Genomic DNA, 24438 nt, shown 5'->3' with positions numbered 1-24438 from the left:
TTAATATATTGTGTATTAATCAAAAGGCAAAATAGCGGATTAATTCTTTCCCTCCATGCCCCAGGTGTGTTAGAATAAGAGTGGATATCTGCTAATTTGCATCTTAGCAGGGTTCTTTACAATAAAAAGAGTAAATGAAGAATAGGATCTTGCCAGCCTAGAACCTGCCTACATCTGCCTACTTTCCAGGACTGTCTAATCATGCAGCCAACTAATATGTCGCACACCTCCTTAATTTAGATTAAACTAAGCACCTAAATCATGTGAACTGTATTCCACCTCAAATCTTTCTGATCAACACTAAGAAACACCCAATAATGCAGTATTATTATGAATACTAGTGTAAGTGCTTGTGAAAACAGTTATTGCTTGGGCTCTTTAGCTTTTTCTTTTCACAGTCTTCCTACGTAAATATTCTCCACAGCTCTGCAGCTGTGACCCTGTTTGCTTGTATTTTGTAAAATGATGTTTTGCCCATTTGTGTGTGTTTATTAGGTTGTGACACCTGAAGTCATGCTGGTTTCAGCATTAGTAAACGTGTTGTACGCGGAATGCTCCGAAGAATGTTTAAAAGGGCTTAGTGGAAAAGTTGGATAACTGTCACCGCATACAACAAGGAGGAATTCCTTTTATTTGTTTTATGTAGATGTAAAGTCCTATAAGGAAGGGCCAGCTCTGTTTAAACATACCCAAAAGGATAAGAAAAAATTGATTTGGCAAGGTCTGGAGAATGGAAATATAGTCCATTTTTTAAAGAACAAATTGCAGGATGTTAGCCTGGAATGAGAGTATTTTTTCTGCCTTTTTTCCCCTTTTTAAGTTGTATCCGGAGTATTAAAAGAAGCATTGTGTTTTGCAGAAAAGGACTTAGGTATGAGTTAGCCCTGACAGAGCCAGACACATGAAAACTGAGAGGGGAAAGGTCTGTTCCCCGCACAGGGGGCAGCTCACCCCTGTTGGACACCAGAGCTTCTTTCCCAGTGCTCGGGCAGAAACTCGCTTCTGTTGCTGCCAGCACCGCAAAGGAGCTTTTCTGGCGAGCACTCCTGAATGGGAGGCACTGACACATCCTGCGCCCTTCAGGAGCTTTAATGGAGTCAACTGCAGCAGAATACACAAGTAAGCTGCTGTATTAGAAGACCCTCTCTCCAGCCAGCTTGCCGTGTTGAGCAGAAGCCTGTCCTGTACAGGGCAAGGTGACAGGAATATCTATAACCAAAAAAAACCCAATCTGCATCAAGGATGCATCCCAGGCTGCCTCAAGGAAAAAAGTCCTTTGCATTTTACTGGAAGCCATAACTCATTTATTACTTTTCTATTCAAAACTAGAAATGTTTTCAACCTCATCTGACCTCTGCTTACAAAGTCTAAAAGATATTTCCTAGCCTGCCAACCACAAGTTCTTTTTCTGTCAGCGGTTAAGTCTAAGTCCACATTCTGCCCGTTGTTTTAGAGAGTCAGCTTTTTACAAGACTGTAATGGAGATACGGGCATGTAAGACAGTGAGAGCCGTTCGTTAGATCTCCTGCATGAAAATCCCAGGAATAAAGAGAATTTCAAGTGAGAAAATACAGGAGAAGATGAGATTCTTTTCCTGTCTCTGCAATAAAGCTACCTCCTGCAATTTTAGTCTTTATTGTAACAGACTTGAAAAATGAGGAGCTGATGTATGGGCTTAAAATGCACGGGTGAAAAGATGGCAGTATTGAAGGTTGTGAATACTCTGAAACGTGAATGATTGGATAATACATATACAGAAACATTCATGTCAGTTTACTTTGCTAACTGTCTTTTACTCATTAAATTGGAAATTATAAACATGTTAGTAATAGAGATATTAATATATGTTCAGTCTAGGTGTACTTTGAATAGTTCCTTAAAAGCATCTCATAAAAACTTGGCCGATTTAATGATTTTATGGCCATCAGACATAAATGTGACGTGCTGAAGACAGGCTATCATTTGTTTTATTATATTTATTTGTTTTGCACAAGCAAATTGAGGGCAACTAGCACTTGTTAAGATACAGAAATGCACAGTTGTGCTACTTGGGACTGCCTTTGAAGCTTCTTTTTAGAGATGTATTTTTCTTCTCAGTTTCATTGCAATGTATGACTAAGATTACTGGGTGCTAAAATGTTGTTGAGCTCATTTCTATGAAATCAACTGAAGCTAAATTTGATAATGCTTTTGATCAGTTTTATTATACTCATAGAGAGTATTTGTGTGCAATATATTAGAAAAAAAATGAAATCTGAGCTCAAAAGGAAGTACTGTAATTGTGAAAACAGTTCACATATTAGAATGAAATGCTGATATAGGTGTCAGACGTAAATCATTTTAATAATAGAGTACAGCAGCCCTCTCTATAATTCACACATTTTGTGAATGGGTTATTGTGAGGGCCTTTCTTCCCATAGTTGTGACAGTCTTGTAGAGGTAACGCATGTTGTACCTGGATCAGCTGGGTGATCCTCAATGAATTCAGCTCTTGTCTTTTACTGAGGGATGATAAAAGTATCAAAATGTGATGTATGCCAGTGCCTCCTTACTCTCTAGGGGTTATTTTTATTAAATTAGATGATTTCCTGTTAGAATTCACTAGAATTCAATCCCGCAGTCACTTAAGTGGCATGAATGTGTTTCTAGATTCCCTTCCAAACGTGGTTAAGATTTGGTTAGTGCACAATTTGATGTCCCCTTACCACAGTTTTCCTGAGCAGCTGAAGTCCAGACAAAACTACCAGCCTTTGACTCATCTTCAGAGTGGCCCCTGTTGGTATGCATTTAGTAGCTGTTTGGCATAAATATGACACAGATGTGAAACACCTGGTTTCATTGTGTTGTTGAGTGCATTGAATCATGTAACTGGCTTCTCTGAGCCTCTTTGTCTTCTTTACTATAGGAAAGACGATAAGATCATTTAGTTTCCAAACTGCATGTGTTTGTATTGGTTTCCCTTATTCAGTTGGCTTTTAGAATCCCAGTGTTGTCAGAAAAAAAATATATAATTGGAGCAATGTAAAACTGTTTCGGTGTCCATTCATATATCTCAGAAGCAACTGCCATCTTTCATTGAACGTAAAATGGGTGTTTAGTTCTATTGCTGCCTGGCTGCCCTTGCTGTCTGGAATGAATGGATCTGTTGGGAGTTGAACTAGATGATCTCCAGAGGTGCCTTCCAACCCCAACCATTCTGGGATTCTATAAGAGGGAAGACCAGAAAATCAAGTCAAAGCATGAACAAGTCTTGGTATTTTCTGTTGTTTCTTGGTTTCCTTTTCTCTCAAGCACTTCATTCATACTATTGCCTCTTCAGACAAACACATTCCTTTAGCATCTTTCTGACCTGCAGTCTTCATATTCTTCTGGCACAAAATTCTTGTTTGCTTGCTTCATTGACTTTGGAAGGCCTGCAGATCCTCCACCCATTGGTGTAAGTGCCTGAGAACATATAATAATACAGTCAAAGAAAAGAACAGAATGTAAACCAGGGACTAAGATCACTGATGATTACTGTGAATTTGGACTTTATAGAGAATAAAATAAGAATCACATGGATCCCAGCAGATGATGGCAGATGTGCTGCTTGTGTGGTGAGAACCTGCCCGAACAGGCAGTGGAAAAGGGCTTTCGTGCTCTGATCATGAATCGCCAATATGTATAAACAAGTTTACGTAATGCACAACTGACATATGTGTGCCATGAGTGTTTTGGAAATCAAAAGGAAGACAGAGAAGGGAAATTTCACAGTTTTTCTGGCTATTCTACTCTGTCGCATACCTCATAGCTGAAACTCAGGGCTACTAGACTGAATTCATCTGTTGTTTTACAGAGCTGTGACATGCACACCAGGCAGTATGGAATCTTCACAATAATGCACTAATGAATAGCGCCTTTCAGTGCATGTATAGCTAGAAAGAGCACAGATTTCTCTCAAAAAGAGATGCTTAGTCAAAACTCTCACTGAAAGAAACAGTTGATAGAAGTCCTGATATAGATTCAAGAGGAAAGTATTCAGGAGGGGGCAGATCAACTTTTGAGAAAGCAAAGTATTTATATATTTGGAAAATAGCCATCACAACATAAATCTCACATCACAAGATAAATCTCAATAGGTTTAGAAATTCCAGTCAGACAAGCTTGGAAAACTTACTATGGTTAGATTTGTTTGAGCTTTTTCTTTACTTTCAGTATTTGTTGTTATCGTCTTCCTTCTCACTCCGGATAAACTAGATTTTTCCCACTGACTGTCTTTCAGTTTGCCGGGTTCATAATGCATCCAGTTTTGGATCCTCCCCCTTAAATCTACCTTTCAACAGTTTCTAACATCAAGAATTACTCCAGCCCTCAGAGGGGTGACTTATCTATGGCTTGTCCATCTCTTTATATCTGTCATGCTGAAGAAGTATCGTTGTCCAAAAGTTTTTCTCTTCAGTTTTATTCCTCATCATTCTCCTGATTTCACATCCAGCCTCAGTGATTTACTGTTGACTTCTTTCTAAAATATATCTTCAATTCTAATCTAGATATTTGCTAGTCTAACTTTTACTTTATAGAGGCGCCTTCAGAGTAGAGAGAAGTTGTTAGTTGTAAAATGCCTTGAATATAAATTAGTGACTTATCAGGCTTTTCTCCTCCCCATCCCTGTCTCCATGGAGTCACTAATGAAATTATCTAAGAGCTCAAAGAAAAACCAAGAAAGTACATCCAGAAGATTTTCTTCAAAGGGCTCTACAGTGTGCTAATTTAACACAGTTTCTAAGCCTGTGGTAGATTTAAAAAGCAATTCCCCCAGCAAACCAGTGCTAATAAAAGTTGGTTGTTAAAGTGTTCAGATGTAGAAAAATTTTACTACCTTCTGTGCACATAAATGTCACTTAAGAAACAAGTAAATGAATGAAACTGTTGCATTTGCTGGCCTGACATTTACACATCTGCTGGTGGTGTTCCATTCTAGCATCTGTAAATGATCAATTATTTTACCCAGTTACTTATTAACTATATATAAAAAGTAGTAAGGAGGTCACATTCTTAAGCTACGATAGATTGTACCATTTGTCTCTTTTTCTTTCTCCCATGCAAATTTTTTTCAAAGTTTTAATAGAAATCAGATGTTGGATGTTCTGCTGTCCTTTTAAGAACAAAAAGTCATGAATCATTATATTAATAACATGAAAGATTTTCTGTTAACCATGTGGTGTTCCAAAGTTACAAATATCTGCTTTAATCAGATCACCAGTATTGTAAAATAGGTGTATATTAGAATCTTGTCTAGTGCATATGTACTAGAAATATTCACAGAATCATAGACTACCAGGTTGGAAGGGACCTCAAGGATCATCTGGTCCCAGCTTTGTTGGCAAAAGCATGGTCTAGAGAAGATGACCCAGCACCCTGTCCAGCTGAATCTTAAAAGTGTCCAGTGTTGGGGAATCCACCGCTTTCCCATCCAATCAGAATCTCCCCAGGAGTAACTTGTACTCATTACCCCTTGTCTTTTCCATGTGTCTCCTTGTAAAAAGGGAGTCTCCATCTTTGTAGCCACCCTTTAAATACTGGAACATGGTGATGAGGTATCTCCTAAGCCTTCTTGTCTCAAGGCTGAACAAGTCCAGTTCTCTCAGCCTTTCCTCATATGGCAGCTTCCCAGTCCTTTGATCATCTTCGTCACCCTTCTCTGGACCCTCTCCAGCCTGTCCACGTCTTTTTGGTACAGCAGAGACCAAAACTGAACACGGTATTCCAGGTGTGGTCTGACAAGCATTGAGCAGAGCAGGATAATGACTTCTTTATCTCCTCTGGTGATGCCCTTGTTGATGCAGCCCAGCATCCCATTGGCTTTCTTTGCCACAGCAGCACACTGTCACTCACATTGAGCTGGTTGTCCACCAGGACCCCCAGGTCCCTTTCCACAGAGCTGCTCCCCAGACGGGTAGATCCCAGCCTGTGCTGCACTCCTGGACTGTGTTTTCCCATGTGCAAGACCTTACACTTGTCTTTGTTGAACTTCATGAGGTTCTTGTTAGCCCAATCTTCCAGCCCATCCAGCTCATCCTGCAGGGCAGCTCTGCCTTCCAAAGTGTCCGCTTCCCCACTCAGTTTGGTGTCACCAGCACACTGCATCAGAGTACACTTGATCCCATCATCCAGATCACTTATGAAGATGTTAAACAGCCTTGGGCTCAGTATCAGTCCCTGGGGGACCCCACTTGTGACAAGTTGCCCATATGAGAAGAAGCCATTGGCCACCACCCTCTGGGTGTCAGCCAGTTCCCCACCCACCACAGAGACCACTTGTCTAGACCATAATGTGACAGTTTCCCTGGGAGGAGGCCTACATAAAATAAGTTGCGAACAACTTATTATGTGTGAGAAATACATATGAGCAACAAAGCTCTTTTGTCTACAGTGCTTTTCACTCAAAATCTAAACAATTTAGTTGTATTTCAAAATATTTAGTGAATTTTTTGAATGGAAAAACTCAACAAAAATAGAACATGGTATTTGGGTCACTGATTATGGTTTTGTTTGCCTCCTAGAGCTTCCTTTTGCAGAATTTTGAGTATTTTTCTATTAAGAACTCGGAAGGATGAACAAGTAAAAAATTTTCTTTTTATTGTTTCTCTTTACAGAATAATATTTTGGTTTGATTCATGAAGCTGACACTACTGTTTTGGTTTTATGGTTTTATTTTAAACTAAGCTCAGCAATTTTTGTTGACCTGTGATTCTGATAGTTTTGAAATCTACCGGTTATGCAAAAAATAACTGTTTATTTTGGAGGAAATCTCTTAAACCAAAAAAAGTATATAACCCTAAGCGTAACATGCTGTTGTGGTTAAGTGTCTTCCTGCCTATACAAATGTTTAATTAATGTAATTTATCAGATTAGATCTTGATTTTACACTAATGACATCATTCACAGAGGATGTTTTGTACCTTTTTGAATTAATATAAATTCCATAAAGAGAAAGAAAATGATGTTTGGAATAGCTGCCAAGACACTGTAGTTAGAGCACATGTTTTCAGTTCAAAAGCATGTATGGAATTCATGCCAGCATGGAGTTAAGTCTGCAAGACAGTTAATTCAAAGATTAAACTGCTCTACAGTCTCAATGAAAACCCTGATAATGCCAGTGAACTTCTGAGAAGGCGATAAATTGTAGTTATTGGGGCACATAAATTCATCAGAGAATTAAATGTATTATGTTAGATGAGAAAAAAGTTAATTTGTAGAGGTTAAAACATCAATTTTACTTCTCTGTCATTAAGTTTCATTAAAAAAAAAAAGTGGCATTAAATTATAGAAAATTAGTAACTGAAGGACAGTTTACACATGAATCATTGATTCGCTACATGACTCAGAGTTCATAACGGGAAGGAGTATTTTTACCTTCAGTCACTCGCTTAAATCCAGCCCCAGCCTCAAGTGACTCAGCCCTGACCATCTGACAGCTGTTGGGTGAATTGATGGGGAAAGTGCCGTCAGCGCGGGGGTGTAGAAAACCCACCCCTGTAGACTTCTGCGGTCATGGCGGGGAAGTTACAGATGACATGAGCGTGTGTTTTGAAGTAGCCATTTACTGATGAGTCTCAGGGAAGAGCACGTTGTTTCTTTAGTGCATGCTCATGAAAGGAAGATCGATCTGCCCATCGATAACGAATATGGAGCTGAAGTTGGGTATGCGTGAAATTTGTAAATTGATATACAGCCAATACTACGAGAAGCGTTCAAACTGCAGATGATCCTGTCTACAGGGGGATTTTGAGTTAAATTGGTGATTATCAGTAAGCACTTTTCCAGAGTGGATAAGATCTGAATCACAGAAATCACAGAACGGTTGGGGTTGGAAGGGACCTCTGTAGATCAAGTCCAACCCACCTGCCAAAGCAGGTTCACCAGAGCACCGAGTGGTTCAGATGGCACAGTAGTCTTAAATTTGGCCTGGGTCTAATGTGCCACTTAGGAGCCCTGTTTTACTCTTCTTTATCCTGTTGTCTTCATCAGGTGGGATTTTGCATTTATTGAATTAATGCTGGTCCTACTGCTCTTCATCAGACCTGTATGTTATTATTAAGTTGTTAGAGCCGTATTCCTTGGTATAAGAGAGATTTACAGCTCTATATTTTACAGATAACCATTCAGAGGGACAGTGGTTTGGATGTCAGTTCCCCCAAACATGGAAAAGTGGATCCAGACAACATGCCGCATGTTGGTGGAAATACTTGGGCTGGTGGAACAGGTCTGTCTTCTCTTTTAATGCATCATAGAACGATGTCTAAGGGAAACACTGTGCCACTCAAAAAAGGATTTATACAAGGCCACCCGCTGCTTAGAGTTGTTTTACTCAATACAGAGTCACTTTATTGCCAGTGAAAATAAGTATCTGCATTGTCTAATTTAAACTGTTTATAGCAGATCTCTACTTGAATTACAATTTGTTGTTGTTTCTTTTCATTGACCATGTAGAGATCCAGAAGACTGCAGCTGTAGAAACTAGGCTGAGTCATTTACCATTCTCTTAGATGCCTCTGTAGCTGCAGAAATTTGTTAGTGTAGAGAAGAGGCACACCGAATTGTCAAAGTGACTTGTAATTGTAAAAGGGCATGATAGTGATCACTGGATAAAGTGGTTTGGGAACAATGTAAACCAACAAATTCTAGGGAGAAGATGAGTCTGAATGAATGGCTCTAAGGACCAGGAGCATTGAGGACATGTACAAGACTTATATGATCTATAATGCCCTTTGTACAAGGTGGAAACCATCATGAATCCAGTCTCAAGGAACTATAAACACAAATATTCCATTGGAGTTCGTCTTAACTGTGATAGAAGTTTGGGTTTGAAAATCTTTGGCAATAAATATTTCTACTGGGAATTGTTGGCAAATTTTTTGGACCATCTGTAGATATCCTGTTTCCCAAAAAATATATTAATTTTTTCTCCAAAACTTATTACTTTTTTACATGTATAGCTGCCTGGACACTATTTAAATTGACTTTTTTAATGAACTGTAACTAGGGCTTATTTTTTTATTAGGGCTTACATTTCAAGCATCCTGAAAAATCATGCTAGGGCTTATTTTTGGGGTAGGTCTTATTTTCGGGAAAACCGGGTATGACAACAGAAGCTTTAAAGAAAATGCATTCTTCTACATTATTGAATACATATTCTTAATTATGTTTTATCTTGATCATGTTAGGTGGGAGAGACACTGCTGGATTAGGTGGCAAAGGTGGGCCATATCGACTGGATGCTGGCCACAGGGTTTACCAAATATCTCAAGCTGAAAAGGATGCTGTTCCTGAGGAGGTTAAGAGAGCTGCACGAGAGATGGGTGAAAAGGCCTTTAAACAGAGGTAATGCGAAAGTCTTTATTTTGCATTCCAATGCCCAGAATCATTTGATCATTTAACAGAGCTTACCAGCATGTGTTTAACTGTTTTGGGCAAGACGTATAGATTGTTTTATTGGATTAAGCCACACTGTTAAAATGACTGTGTGATTTGGTAGAGTAAAACATAACTAGGTGAATAAGGAGACTGATGTGAATATTTATCTTTTTTAAAAAGGGATCTACCATATGAAAATTTCTTTGAATTATGATGAATCCAGATTGTATCTTGTTAGGAATTGATCAAGTAACAAGCATCTTTCAAAATGGACCATTACAAGCAAATTGCTTTTGTTTGAAACACCTGTAGTCAAATGGTGAGATGATTTGAACTATTAGAGCTCAGCAGAGACTTCTACACAAACCACAGATCTTCCCAGCATGGTTACTAATCAACTATTTCCCGGGCTGTGCGCAGAGATTCAGATTTCTCTGAAGAACTCTCAAGACAAACTCTGGTACTTTGCATTAAAAAAAAATAAAATCAAAGTGTATTGACAGTCATACCAAGTGAGTTTTATGTTTTAGCCCAGGATATATTGCAATGTGAGTATCTGTCTGAAAGTAGGGAGTACTAGACATAGATTAAAATATCAGAGCAAATAAATTTAGAAGCAGCTTGATCAGCTCACATTTTGTTGCTATTAACAAAGTGATTCCCAATAGGGCATAAATCAGGGTGCTGTGAAGAGCAAGTGAGATTGCCATTTGCTTCAAGATATATATAAATAATAATGCTGTTAAGCATAGAGCACACACTGTACATGAATTGCTATATTTAAAACCAGCAATTTATCTATTGCATTCAGGTCAGGTTTATTTTCTAATCCTGTTTTATTACTAAATGACTGGGGGCATTTAATATTGCTGTTAGAGCATTGGTGATTAATAATGACAGGGAAAATGTGTAGATCATGTCAATGCTTCAAAGGAAAAGACTGAAAGGCAAAATGCCTTTTAATAGTGATTTCATTTACACAAACAACATGCATGAATTTAAATTAAAAATAGTCACTTAAGGCTTTGTTTTCAGGAGGGAGGCAGAGTTTGTTTTGTCTTTTTTCCTGGAGGTAGGTGGGGAGAGCTATTTTTAACCCATTCTGCCTCCTCAAAATTGGTTATCAATTGCTTCACAATAGAAACAATTGATATTTATGGTCTCAGATACTGTATATTTTTTTGTGCATATGCACATATACACACATGGCATGCTTTGATGAGTTCCTACCTGCCTGTATGGTCATGTACAAAATTCATGCTAGGGGAAATTCCTGAATACTGCTACGTGTTGTGGAAACAGTGCAGCTGCGTCCTGTAAAATCTGAATATCTGTACATGAGGTAACAATTATGTCCTGCTAAAACCACTCAGCTGGCATGTACCAGCTGTGAATGTAGCCTATTCTGAAGCCACATTTGACTGGGATTATTATTCTGTACCTCTTGGATAGCTGTGGGAACTAACAGATAAAAGTTAAGAATAGGGAGGTTGGAGTCCTTAAGCTAAAGAAAAAAATAAGGGGGACTGCAGATTTCAGTGCTTTGTTTATATATGATTGTCTGGAAGGGAGAATTTTAATATGAAAGCTATTGATTGTTTTCCTGGCGAGATAGTGCTTCTACTGGAAAACATTTTAAATTGCCCTGTTTCACTATAATGAGTTTAGCAACTGCTTTTGCATAGATGCAGTGTTCTGAACCAGCTTTCACTGTGGATTCATGTAGAATCCAATAAAGTAAAACAGCACGTGAGGGGTTTTTTTTGTTTGAAACAAAATGTTTTCTTCCTTGATGTGAAGATACTGAACTCCATTGGCAGGATCCATGAAATGAAGCGTACAGCATGGAAAGTTATCTTTTCCCGCCTCTAATGAGTGGTAGTTGGCTGTAATGACTATGTCTGTGCAAAATTCAAAATAGAAAAGGACAGAGTCGTACTAAAGACAACCAAGATTTGATATTTGATTTTAATATTATCATTAAAGGCTAGTCTGAACAGCAATTCTTATGTATAGTGTATGTTCCGGGCAAGTAAGTTGTGATGGTATTAAAAAACTCATCATTGGAAATATGACTAGCCCATACATACTTTGCTCTCCATTTATAGTTCATTTAAAACCCAGTATTTTCAGAAGAGCGTGAGTGAGGTTATGCTGTTACAAAGTGCTTGTTTGAAATGAGCTGTGCACAGACAGGCCAACGTGTTTTAGCTCAGACCGAACCCAGCCACATGCTGGATGGTGGGGTGGCCATGTACACAACTGCTACCTTGCGACACAGTGCTGGGTCGTGGAATATCCAGCATATCCACGTGTCCACCAGCTCGTTCTTCACCAGTAGACCTCTGTAATTACATTCCAATGGCGAGTTTCATCAGTTTAAGAGTATTTGCTGAGCTACAGTGTTGAGAAGAATGATACAGAATTTTAAGCGGGCACATCTCAATTTATAGGAAAAGCACATATCTGTTTTTATGGTGCAGGTGTTGCACTCTCTGTTAGGCCTCTGGACAAGACAGTGTTCAGTGACAAGGCTCTTTTTTGTGGGGAAATGGATTTTTGTTAATGTTCATTTTAAACTTCTTTGTTTCAAGGTTTCATCATTTTATGACATACGGAGATAGGTATTTTAGACAGAGTTACTAGTTGTAGGTCTTCAAGGACAGACTTTATAGGTTGTCTTTACTTAACCTTTGTGTTAAAGCATGGATTGTGATGTGTTTAAAATACTCCGACGGTGAAGTAATGAATCGACTCTCATGATCCTTTTATGTACAGATAACACCTGAGCCAATAAAACCTTTAGAATTTGATCACAGTTTTCAGAACATCTGATTTACTTCGCAAACATGAAAGCGGATTAGGAGAGAGACAAAGGATTAGTAACTTTAATTTAAAGTTTTAATGTGATGCAATTCCTGTAGACATTGGTGATCACCTGCCTTGTCAAAAATTCACAAAAGCGACTGCCACTTCTTTGTCTCTTGTGTGTGGTTATTACAGTCTGAATTTCCCTGTTATCAAGTAAATAAACATGTAATCTATAAATGTAAGTGGATGATATGCTTGTTTCCTAAACCGTTCTTAGCTCCCTGTTCTTTGCTTTAGATTGAAGGAGATTCAGATGAGTGAATATGATGCATCAACTTACAAAAGGTTCTCTGGAGCAGTCCGACGTCAAGTTCAGTCACTCCGCATCATCTTAGACAATCTGCAGGTAATAGTAGATGCCCTGATAAAGGAACATGGTGAGCTCATTACGTCAGGCCCCAAATGCTGTCCTGCTGATTTCCTGTTAGCATCTGACCATCATACATTTGAGGGCTAAAAGCAGATTCAGGTTCTAATCATGGTCAAGAAAAACAGTCTCATATTACTATTTCAAAGGCAGCTTGTAAGTGGATGCCGGTGCTCATCTCTACACTTTACCATATTCCCATACCACAGTTAACAGATATTACTTATTCAGGAAAGAAAATACTACACATTATTAAAAGAATATGTGGCAGTGTGGAGATCACAGGCTTTGTCTTTACCTCTTGTCCAAAGGACTTTTTTAACTTAGAAGTGCAAATACTGTAGAAGTTGAAAGGAACATTCACTCCAGGTCAAAGCTTTTTATGGAGCTGAAAACACAAATATTTCTCAGATTTGTTTTTAACTCTTGCTAATAAAAATAGGTGTATCCCAAATCTAAATAGAAGCTGACGAAAACCACCAGTTTGCACTTCTTCTAGTTATTGGTCCTGTGGTTTTTCCAGATTTTATTAAAATTAGTGTTCATATATGGGGTAAATAAAGAAAAAGTGCATTTGTTTTCTAGGAGTAATCTGCTGATCTTCAATGAAAATTAAAGGAAAATTAACTTTACTCCTTATAAGATATCTCTGATTAAAAATATTTCTGTTGAAGGCTGCCAACCAGTGGTATACAAATACCTTAGTCAGTCACTGTGCTGTATCTAATCTGTCTCCTTACTTCAGCAATAAAACTGAAATGTAGAAAGAAATTGCTTTCTGTGATCAACGGACTCCTCCTGGGTCAAAAAATCCAATCCCCCGGTATTGCAAGTAAGAAACATAACATTTTTCTTTGCCTTACTTATATCTTTAAGCCATTGTGACTACAACAATGCTACTATAATCACATATACACACAGAAAACTATCAGCCAGTTGTATTATGAATGTATCCATTCAGAGAGTTTCTCATGTAATGAGCATTTAAGATGATCATGATTAGGTGATTCATGCACCTAATATGTGTTTCAGTTCGGGACATAGGCTTTTGGCTTGTAAAGACAGGTGTTGATTGAAAAATTTTATGTATAAATCTCCATTTTTCCTACATCACTTATATCTAGGTGCTTTTTTTTACCATGTTTCTAGTAGACGTGCCATTGGAAGCACATTCTAGGTGCGAAGTGAATAAGTGAATCTTTAGTTTAAAGTATCTTTTTAGAGTGCTTTGTCTGTTCTTTGGAGCCAAAATTCTTACATTCAGGGATCGCATTAATCATAATCAAAATATAACATATTTTACAATAAGGAGACATATCCTGCCGCTTTGTTAAAAAGGTCATTTTAATATCAAGGCAAAGTCTTATAAGCCTTGGTATTTTTCAAGTCTTTGCTGACTTCCTGGCAAAATCTGTAACAGCTGACCACAGAGAAAGTAAATGTACTTTATGATGAAAAAACAAACTCACTGTATTTGGAAAAGCTAGCTCCTAGAATAAGAGCAATATTGAAAGCAAATTTCTAACTTTATAAATATTTATACAAATTTTGGTAGGTATTTTATTAGACGATGCACTAGGAAAATGAGGATAAATGATGACAGGAGCTGCTTACTTGCAGAATGTTTGCTGTTAATTGGGAAGCTGAGTCCAAGCATGTTTCATGCTATCTTTTCGAGAAAAAAAAAAATATTTGAATTCTTCAGGATGATAAGTCATTCAACCCTGATGAAGGACTATGTCTCTGTCTCTTTTTTTTTCTGGATAGTCCTACGTACATGATGGGTTCTGAGCTAAAACTGTTTTCTTTCTGTTATCAGTCAGACATTCTTAATTTCTAAAATAACAAGTCAGAGGCACGATCAGTTGCAGTAAACTTTGCAGCTCAGATGTTTGTGTGTTTTTAACACTCTGAAAATCCCAAATTACCTTCTCAGTAAGGAACGCTTTTGGCTTTTTAAAAAAGCTTGAGTTTGCTTTGTTTCATACGCTGTGCGTTCACATAATAGAAATATATTGCCCATGTTTATTTAACTTGGATTTTCTTTCCAATATATGCCTTTTTATTGTTAGATTTGTGGGGTTTTAAAAAATATGTTCCTTTGATTAACTTTTACATCCCAAGAATCGGGAGCCTGGGATTCAGGTCCCATGGTTGGTGGCTCGCAAAAATTAGTAGCAGCACAAAGAGATGTTTGGAATAGGCTGATCCTTGAAAGTGATACACAAATATGGCCTGAGAATGTAATTTCATCGTTCATTTTACTTTGTATAACTCATGGATTTCTGACAGCTCTTTGAACAACAGTAACAAAACATTATGAGTTGTTGTTGATCTTCTGTAGAAGCAGCAAAGCCAGAAGTCCAGGAAATCTGGTCAGTGATGAGCTTTCTCCTCTCTCCTAATGCTGGCCAGACCCTGAATAACGTTCTGAACTCCTGATTCAAAAGCTGATGGTCAGTCAGTCACTCAGAAAGGCCTTCTTAGACACTTGATGACTCGCCTTCCAGAAAGTACTTCTCTTTTTATTGATTATTACAGCAGGAATCTAGGGCAAGTGTCCCTGTAGCTTCTGAGCATCATTTAGGCACCAACATTTAAACTGGGCAAACCTGAGCCTGAGTCACCTGGGGCTCTGTCTGATTTAGACCGTGTGGGAACTGTCTGGTCATAGCTGCAAAAATGAAATGTAATAGACATGGCTTAGAGAGCTGACAATGCAAAAAACCCTGTGCCCCGTCAGTAACAGTTTTCTGATTCTGGCAGCTCAGAGAACATATGCATAATGTTTCCCCAGAAGCAAATGCAGACTACAACTGGCAGTATTTAATACCATCCTATACCATTACTAGTTACATATTTAGATGGAATCACTTCACATACACAACTTTTTCTGTGATATTCACAGACATCACAGTTGTATTTTGCATTTTTTTTGTAATTAATGTTGTAACTTTTTGCAATTTTTTCTGTCAGTGAAAAGAATTACTGCAGTGTTGTATTGTGATCAGCCATTGCTATGCTGATAAGATACAATATCTAGCACATTTTTGTAATTTCAAAAGCAATGCAATGATTGTGTATACTTTTTTTTTATCAGTATGGTTGCAGTATATTGCAGTAGTAATGGGTTGTATACCCTTTCTAGTAAAATATCAAAGCAAGGTATATGTGGAATAGTTCTGTTTTTCTCTTAAAATTGTAAATGCTTTTAAACTTAGATGGATTTTTAAGCTCGTGAAAATTATATCTTGAAAATGCTTTGAAGCTTTTCTGTAACATAATGTGTGCATTGTAAAACACGTGTCCTTACGGGGACTTTTTTCAGGTTTTGTAAAAGGAAATAAATTCTTAGGAGTTCTGCATGGAAGAGGCAGATGCTAAGCAGTCTAAATAATTTTTGCATTATTTTAGAAAGACACTAGGTCAGATTTTGTTGGCATTCTTTCCTGTTTTAGGAGAGAATGTTGCCTCTCTGTTCCTCCAATAAAATTTCAGCTCAAATACTGGCTTTTGTTGCATAAGCTTAAAAACATATGAAATGGTTTTTAGCTATGTCCATAGTTAAAGGCAATTTTCTTCTCACACTGCTATTCCCTCAACAGCAAATAGCCACGAAGCTAAGGCATCGTCAGTGAAAATAGTAGTGAAACTAGTTGAGAATTTGCTCAATTAAACTTTATCATCTTCTATTGTTTGTCCCTCCTGCCTACTGAAAGGAAGCAAATGACACAAATTTGACAAAACAACAGCTCAAAGGAAGTATTAAGGATCTACCTCAGTTCCAGTATTTATAGAATTTTGCCCTGGATTATCCTACTGTGTTTTTCACAGCAGCAAAACTGCAGTGTGTTTTGGTGGAGGACATAGAGGTCACCTGGAATTTGCAGGTATCTTTTTGTGATGTTAAACAATTCTTCGAGCAATGAAGGAATTGAGGATCCCATGGAAGAAGGGACTTCAAATTTCATCCCAAGAATATTTAATGATACTGGAAACTACCGGTTGGTAGTACAAACAAACTCATGATGCCCCACTGCCCAAGTGGGTTAAAGCTCGGTTGGCTGTAGCACCGCAGAGGTGTATTAGAGAGAACAACTGACTGAATTCACAACCTAGGAAATCGTTTCTGCTTTAACTTTCTGTGATTTACTCAAAGGCTGAGGTTTCCATGTGTTGGCATTGTTTTTGCCTCCTAACAGGAAGCATCTGTAGAGCTTTTGACACAACCTAACTGAAAAAAGATGTGTTTGTCACAGCTTTGTATTCTTTCTGCCCATCATTTTCATAAGTAATTAGTCCATTAGCTTTGAGTAATGCTAGGCAATAGTCAGGTGTCCAGAACTCCTTCTTCCATACCCTTCAAAAAGAAAAACTTATCAATTTTTACCAAAGCAAAGTCAAAGATTCTCTGAGCCTTAAGAAGCCATCACCTGACTACTCAGACTGTACAAAATTATGAAGATTTGTCCTCTCAAATCCCAGGTCTGCAGTCTACCGGGGATTTGCAGTCTAGCACTTCCTGCTCATCAGAGAGCAACTGATTTTCAGTCCTGAGAACCAAAGTTTAAGGCAGTTTGTGTCCTGCTGGATATTTGATTTCCCTCCAGCTGCTGACCAGCAAGTTGTTGAGAGTGCAAATGCATTATACGTATATAAGTTTTAAATCTTCTTTCCTTGCTGGACTTACTACTGAGATAAGCAACTTCAACCTGAGGTTTTAAGCAGAAATGAAATAAACCATGAAACTCATATATGCGGACTTTGCTGTCTTTAGATGGACCTTACGTATTATGAACCGTGATGAAGCTATCCATTTAAAACGTTCTTAAATATGTTGTTTATAGTACTAAAACGCTTGAGTCTTCAATCATAAGTGCTTGCTTCTATGTACAGGAGCTCCATGAATACCTGAGTTCCTGAATTGTGTTGTGTGTTCATCAAGACAGGCTGTAGATAACCTGTGTTCTTTTAAAGAAGATAAAATAAATGTTCAGTGGACTGTCTCTTGAGTATCGCAATTTTCGAGGTTTTAATTTTAAAATAAAAATACCGTTTGTTATGAATATTATGTTAAAAGAAACCATTTGCCATTACCTAAGGTGAATAATGCGTAGGTTACCTTCACGTCACTCAATGTCTTTTCCTTGCACTGCCTGATTGGAGAACTCATAAAAAGTGGTCAGGTATGCATGTCCCTCTGGTTGTGTGTTATTTCTACACAGGTTTGTTACACAGATTTCCAACATATTTGCAAGAAAAAAGTTTAACATTTCTGCAGTCCGCAGTTAAACTCCCATATATGAAACAACTTAAAAAAGACAAAATTACAAAGGAAACATGTTATTTGTCAGCGTTAATTTCAGAGAAAAAGAGCAGGACAGCTGTGAAAATGTGTTTGGATTCCTTTGACTTATGACAAAACTATCACGTCATTACAAAGAAAATTCATGCATATGTCATGTTTGGTAGGTCTTAAATTGTCTAACACACATCACTGAGTGGATTAAGGCATCTGTTCTGTTGTAGGCCAAGGGTAAGGAAAGACAATGGCTGAGACACCAAGCTGTTGGAGAACTAGATGATGCCAAAATCATTGATGGGCTGACAGGAGAAAAAGCCATATATAAACGACGGGGAGAACTTGAGCCACAAGTGAGTATCCAGCAAGTAGCGGGGAAAGGTAGGGAAGTGCTTAACCAGTTTGCTGTTTTCATAGTGGCTGTACAAATATAAGTGGAGTTTCAGTGAGTTACAGGATGAGAAACTGAAGAATCTTGGGAAAGAGGCAACCACAAGATGTAAGGTTTGCTTCACTTCTTATAGTTCTACACATGTATTTATTATTTGCCACTCAGAGAGAGGATGCTGATCTAGACAGTCCTTTGTTTCAATCCACTGCAACAGATTCTATAGTCTTATTTTATATTTTATTGAGCTGAAAGCAATTAGCACAAAACATTTTGTTTGTTTGTCTAAGAAAAAGGAAAATATTTTCTTAGTAACTTAATTTCGTTTTTGAGAATAAATACCCTGATACCCTCAGAATTTTTTTTTTAAAAAAGAGTGTTTTATAAATGTCTTTTCCTTATTCTACGATATGCGAAGAATTTCAACTTCCACAGATATTTGGATTTACAAGAATAAAAGTTATAATGGAAAAAAAGTGTGAGGAAAAGCCATTAAAATACGAGAAAGTTGTGTGGCCCTATGGGTGAGTTCAGCCAGTGCTTAGAAGACATGATGTTTAAGCCTGTGTTGAATCAGCAACAGAGAAACCACTTGAATCAGACCAACAAAACCTGGCCAAAACTGGTGGGGCTAGTCCATAATATTTAACAGTAATACTTAATGACAGATTGCAATGTTTAACTACACTGAGAATTTTTTTTAAATCGCTGAGTACGTCATCTTTTTGCACGTCAGCTGCCCACATCTGAGGAATCCCTGGTATTATTTTTTTATGCTATTTGGTCCTGACATCTGTTGCTTTGAACAGGTTATGGAACTTGGCACTGCCCTTGTGAAAGATCAATAGAAGTTATTAGATCTTAATTTCTCCATTTTTTCAAAATGTATTTACTCAATGTATCGGTTTTAAGGCTTTTTAAAAATAGTTCAGTTAGGGAAAAAAAAAAAAAGGATACCTTTAGGTTTTGAATAAAAAACCAAAATAAATGTAGAATTTAATGGGCCCTCTCTCTCCCTTTGTTTTTGGGAGGACAGGGATGCCACAGTCTATTAAGAGTGTAATTTAAAGAATAAACCACACAAGTGCTTGTAACCAAGTACAAGTAAAAGAAGCATTTTAGTTATTTGGTTTTAATGTGATGTGGTTTTTGCCAGATCACCTTTAGAAGCCTTGTACATGAATCCAGACTCATCGCATTGCACACTAAATAAAACACCTCCCTTGAAAGTACTGTGCCAAAAATTGTTAAAACAGATGGGGATTGTTTTCAGGAAAAAATAATGATTTCAGCATCAGAATGAGGAAGAAACCAGTAGTTAATCAGAACAAGATTTCAAACATTTTGGGAATGTGATTAACCTTAGCAGACAAGCTTTTACAGTCATACACGAGTCCCTGTTAGTATTGTAAGCCAAGGGAAAGCATTTCCATTATGAGCCTTGGCAGAAAGAGCAAATTCGAGTCTTTTTGCTGAAATAAAATATTAAGAAGCAAAACTGAGACAGAAAAAGTATTTTCCTGACGAGCATGCGTGAAATTTTTCAAGGTATTTTGTTTCCAGTCATTGAAGGTGAGAGGAAAGAATGAAGCAAGGTATCTCTTAAATAACTGGTCTGAAACAGTTAGAAAGAAATTGAAAATATTTTTATTCTTTTTTAAAAAAGAATCTGTGCAACGCAAAGTGCGTTGGGTTCTCTTTCTGAAATGTTTTGGGTTTTTTCTGCTGTGTTTCTTTGTCAGCCTGGGACCCCCCAGCAGAAACCAAAACGCCTGCGCCTGGTGGTGGATGTTTCGGGCAGCATGTACCGCTTCAACGGGGTGGACGGACGCCTGGAGCGCTCCATGGAGGCTGTCTGCATGGTCATGGAAGCTTTGGAGAATTATGAGCACAAATTCAAGGTAATTACAGCTGGGCTACGAGCTCTGTGGTTATTGCACAGGCTGCATGGAGCAGTGGAAAAAGTGCTTCAGCAGTCAGTCTAGCCAAAGAACATTATTCATTCCTGCAAGGAAATAAAGACATTAATCAGTTTCTAGCAACCTGGAAAATAATACTAGTGACTGGGTAAGAAACATTACACACTTCAGCAGGGAAGAATTCAATCTAAGACTTTTAAGGCTTTGATTTAGTGAACTATGCTGCCTTTTTCTGTATTTATCTGTTTATTTATTTCTTTGAAATGCTTAAGCCTACAGAACACAACTAAATATGAGCTTCAGGACAAGCAAAGATGCCCAACCTTTCCATCTGCCCAGAGTACAGCCAGTAGTACTTTGTCATGGGAAAAGACCAAACTTCTTTGTCCATTATTTGTGTTCTCTTCCAGTTACCTGAAAGGAAAAAAATAACTTTCTTGTACTGAAAGATATTAGGTTCCAAATGTTATTTAACAGTAGCCTGCACAGGAAATGTAAATAAATTTTATACCCTAAACAAGGTCTAGGGTATGTTTCTGTAACCTTAAAAAAGACAAGAATAGACAGTCTCAAGTTAATTCTTGACTAACTCAGTGTTTAAAGGAAGAATAAAGATGTCCAATGCATTTACTGCAGAACATCTCAAACATAAGACCTAAATATGTCTGAACAAAATGTAATATCTCCTAAAGAAAATTAATAGAAAACTTAGTCCAGATCAATTCAGCAAGGTCTACTTCACATTGTTCCTATGGCAACACAATCCTACAGGTTTCTGTTCTTCTACAGAATCTCCTGTACAAAAACAGGCCGTGTGGAGGCAGGCACTCCTGGCATGTCTTCTGAAGTACAGTCATTCAGACTTCCATTTCACAGGGAAAAGACCATAAAAGGAGACAGGCATTATGTTTATACCCTACTTCCTAAGGAAACGAGGTGCGTGCTACCATACTTGCTGGCAGTCATCCTTTGTCCCCTTTACACACGCTTAAACACAATACGTTGCCCAGTTTCAAACAGACTTCAGACAGTGGTTTTGTTCCCAATGACACTAAATCCTGCGGATGTCATGAAAATAGGCCGGATAGAGAGTCTGTCTGTATTCATGTTGGAGAAGGTGCTGTGACCATAAGCTTAGATCTTGGCCCTGAGAAGCCATGTGGGAACTCAACTGCAGCTAAGAAAATCATGGGAAGTGGGTGGTTTATTGGTTCAACTGCTCATGTATCTCCTGCTCATTATGATAGAGAAGTTGATGACAGGTATTAACAGGGCAATGTAATTACACAACACAATTTACGTAGCTTGGTAAATCGGGCGTATCTGAGCAACTCACGTATTAGTATGGCCAAATGCAGGATCATCCGTAAAGGAAGATGAAATAGAGGTAGTGGACACAAGGATAAATATGATATATATGGGTATAGTCAACATATTTTTTGTAAAGGGAAGTAATGCATTCTGAAGAGTCTGTATGTATGTGACAAGCAAGGTTGGTTGATAGAGTTTCTTTAGCCAAAAGCATTTGACAAAGTCCCTTGCCAAAGGCTCATGAAGAAATGATACTACTTTGAGGATAAAAGGGAAAGCCTTCAGATGGATGAACTACTGCTTAAAATACAGAAAGCAGACTAAGTGGTCATTTTTTAGAGCGAAGAAGTGAAGGAAGGTCACTGGTGGAACTGCGTTAGGATTTGTGCCAAAGTCCATGTTGTTATGTTGTTCTGTATATTCACAAGTGATCTGTAAAAGGGGATGGAGAGTGAGGTGACAAAAGTTCGTAGTTGTATGAAGTTATTTGGGAAAGCAAAAAGGAAAATCTGGCTGCAAGTAGTTGGAGGACTTGGCCATAAACGATGACTGGGAAATAAAATGGCAGATGGTGTTCAGTGCTATTAAATGTCAAGTGCTGCAGATGGAAGAAAATAATCCTGATTTTGAGGAAGTCTGAGCTATCTGTTAGTGCTCACTCTCAACTATATATTAGTGCTCTAGAAATAAATCTTGTAATCATGTTGTACGACTCTTTGAACACTCAATGCCCACCAGCTGTCAAAAAACCTAATTGAATGTTAGAAACTATCAGCAAAAGAACAGAGAATAAAGCAGAAAGCATCAGTGTGTCGCTGTAAACATCCACCACGCATTCACATCAGGAGTAATGTGTGCAGCTTTTGTCCCCCATCTCACTTAAGTTCTTGCAGAGCTGAAAAAGAAGAGAGGGTGACAAAGATTACAAAGGGCATGGAAGTGTCCCCGTAAAAGAAGTGGCTAAGTGGGCAAGAACTGCTCAGTTTGGAGGAGTTACAATCAAGGAGCTGATAAAATCTTGAGTAAAATGGAAACAGTGACCGGGAACAGTTGTTCATTCTGTTCCCCTACAGCCATTCTGCTTTTGTTATGAACAATCAATTATTTTACGTTTACACAGCAGAGGACAATGGCTTAGAAGGTGACGACACTGAAAAAAGATTTAGTGCAGTGGTAGATAACCAGCTGTCCTTATTTCCAGTGCAGCTGTATAGCTGAGGGCCCACACATGACCCCCAGGTGCATGGTGAAGACGACAGACAGACAGACAACCAACTATGCAGAATTACTAAGATCTTTAAGTACTGTCTTCAGTTCTGGGATTTTGAAAATCTCTTTCATTACCTTTCCGCTCCCTTTGTGTCTAATATAGATTATTGCATTTTGCTTGGTCAGTGTTTTGCCACAACAGTGTTTGTGCCTCTAACAACCACTTGCCATTTATAAAAACACACAAAAACTATGTGCAGGTATTAGATGTGAAAATTGCTGCTCTTTGATGATAGTAAGGCTGGAGTAGTAAAGTTATCCTTACAATCTGAGTCAAGAGAGCTGTAAGGCCGGTTTTATGCTTAAAAAAACAGTGGTCTGGAAGATGCTGGAAATTTTAGTGACGTACCAAGGAAAAGAAGTTGTCATCAGCTTCTTTATCTGTTCAACTTCAATCACCTCTAGGATAACTCTCCTCCATTTAAGGGCTCCTTCCACTGGATAGAGAACTTTGGGGGGCCAGTAACAGCCCCTTGGTTCAATGCTGGTCAGAGCCAGTGTGAACTCTGTCAACTTCAGAGCTGCTTTTGCCCAAGGGAAGAAAAGTTGTTTTCTTCTTCCACATCTCTCTGTGCTGTCTCATTGGGATTTGATTCACTCTAAGCGTAATATTTACAAGAGTAGACCAGAGATGACTAGGATAGCAAACAAGATGTGGTCTTATGTTTCACTGGCCACTGAAGTCGTCTCCCAAAATAAGCACATTTATCCCCCAAAATGAGGCATTTATTAACTAGTCATATTTGAACCATATTCTTAATATGATCCAATGATTAGGCTAAAGTATCTCTTTTTAACCGACATTTCACAGTCCTCTCATATGAGAAATCTTCTGTGCATGTGCTGATGGACTCTTTGAGTCATTCCTTTGATAAAAATAAATAGCATTTCTGAAATCTCCAGCTCAAAAATACTGATTTTTTTTTTTTTTGGTGTGTATAATCTGGTATGGCGGTTGCTACACCTGCATGAATGTAACCCATAACCAGAACTGTGCCGGTTCCTCATTTTCTAGTGAGTGTAATTAGGCCTTCAAAGAGTAAATGAGACAGTGATTGTTTTAAAATATCAGTGACTCCAGTCTCTAAAACATGGACATTTTGCAAGATGCTGCTGATTTTTCTCAGGACAAAGCTGAAGTTTGGGTATGTCTGCAAAAATAGCATGCATTTCTCATGTCTGAAAGAGGAACCATATGAAAAAAAGAGAAAAGAACACACAACTGTGTTATGTGCAATGAGAAACCTGCAATTTATCTCCTTTTTCTTTCTCTTCCTTATCTTCTTCTTGCCTTCCAAGAGTAGTTTTATAAAATTAGACTTTTTTGGCTTTTAGCAATGCCCACTGTTATCTGTTCCTCTTGTAGCCCCATCTGCCGGGGTCACAACAACATGAGCCGCAAATTTGAGAGGTTTCTTGTACAACGTGTGTTGAACCTGAGGGACCATGAGGGTTGTTGCGCAAACCTTTCAAAAGGGATTTACACAGTGAGGTTCCCTTCTGCTATCTCAGTGCAGTGCAAACTTTGGAAACTGGTTCTTGGTTCAAGATCCCTTTTCTGCTGGTGATTGGTTTGGTTCTCTGCTGAATGAGGTTGTGAATGAATCAGATGGGC

The 24438-nt window shown here is 38.1% G+C and overlaps 1 protein-coding gene across 2 annotated transcripts in view; it reads left to right on the top strand.

The window, feature by feature from the left end:
- The window catches only part of VWA8 (von Willebrand factor A domain containing 8), a 194707-nt gene that overhangs the window by 157862 nt on the left and 12407 nt on the right, over positions 1–24438 (top strand). For both annotated transcript variants that reach the window (XM_065630544.1, XM_065630535.1), the window contains exons 38-42: positions 8137–8245; positions 9207–9363; positions 12505–12613; positions 18164–18289; positions 20067–20225. In XM_065630544.1, the coding sequence (XP_065486616.1) occupies positions 8137–8245; positions 9207–9363; positions 12505–12613; positions 18164–18289; positions 20067–20225 (660 nt within the window). The remainder of the gene's footprint in view (positions 1–8136; positions 8246–9206; positions 9364–12504; positions 12614–18163; positions 18290–20066; positions 20226–24438) is intronic.

The sequence above is a fragment of the Caloenas nicobarica genome, chromosome 1, assembly GCF_036013445.1.
Source record: "Caloenas nicobarica isolate bCalNic1 chromosome 1, bCalNic1.hap1, whole genome shotgun sequence".
Taxonomy (NCBI): domain Eukaryota; kingdom Metazoa; phylum Chordata; class Aves; order Columbiformes; family Columbidae; genus Caloenas; species Caloenas nicobarica.
Note: the sequence above shows the minus strand (reverse complement) of the source record. Positions and strands in the feature narration are given on the sequence as shown.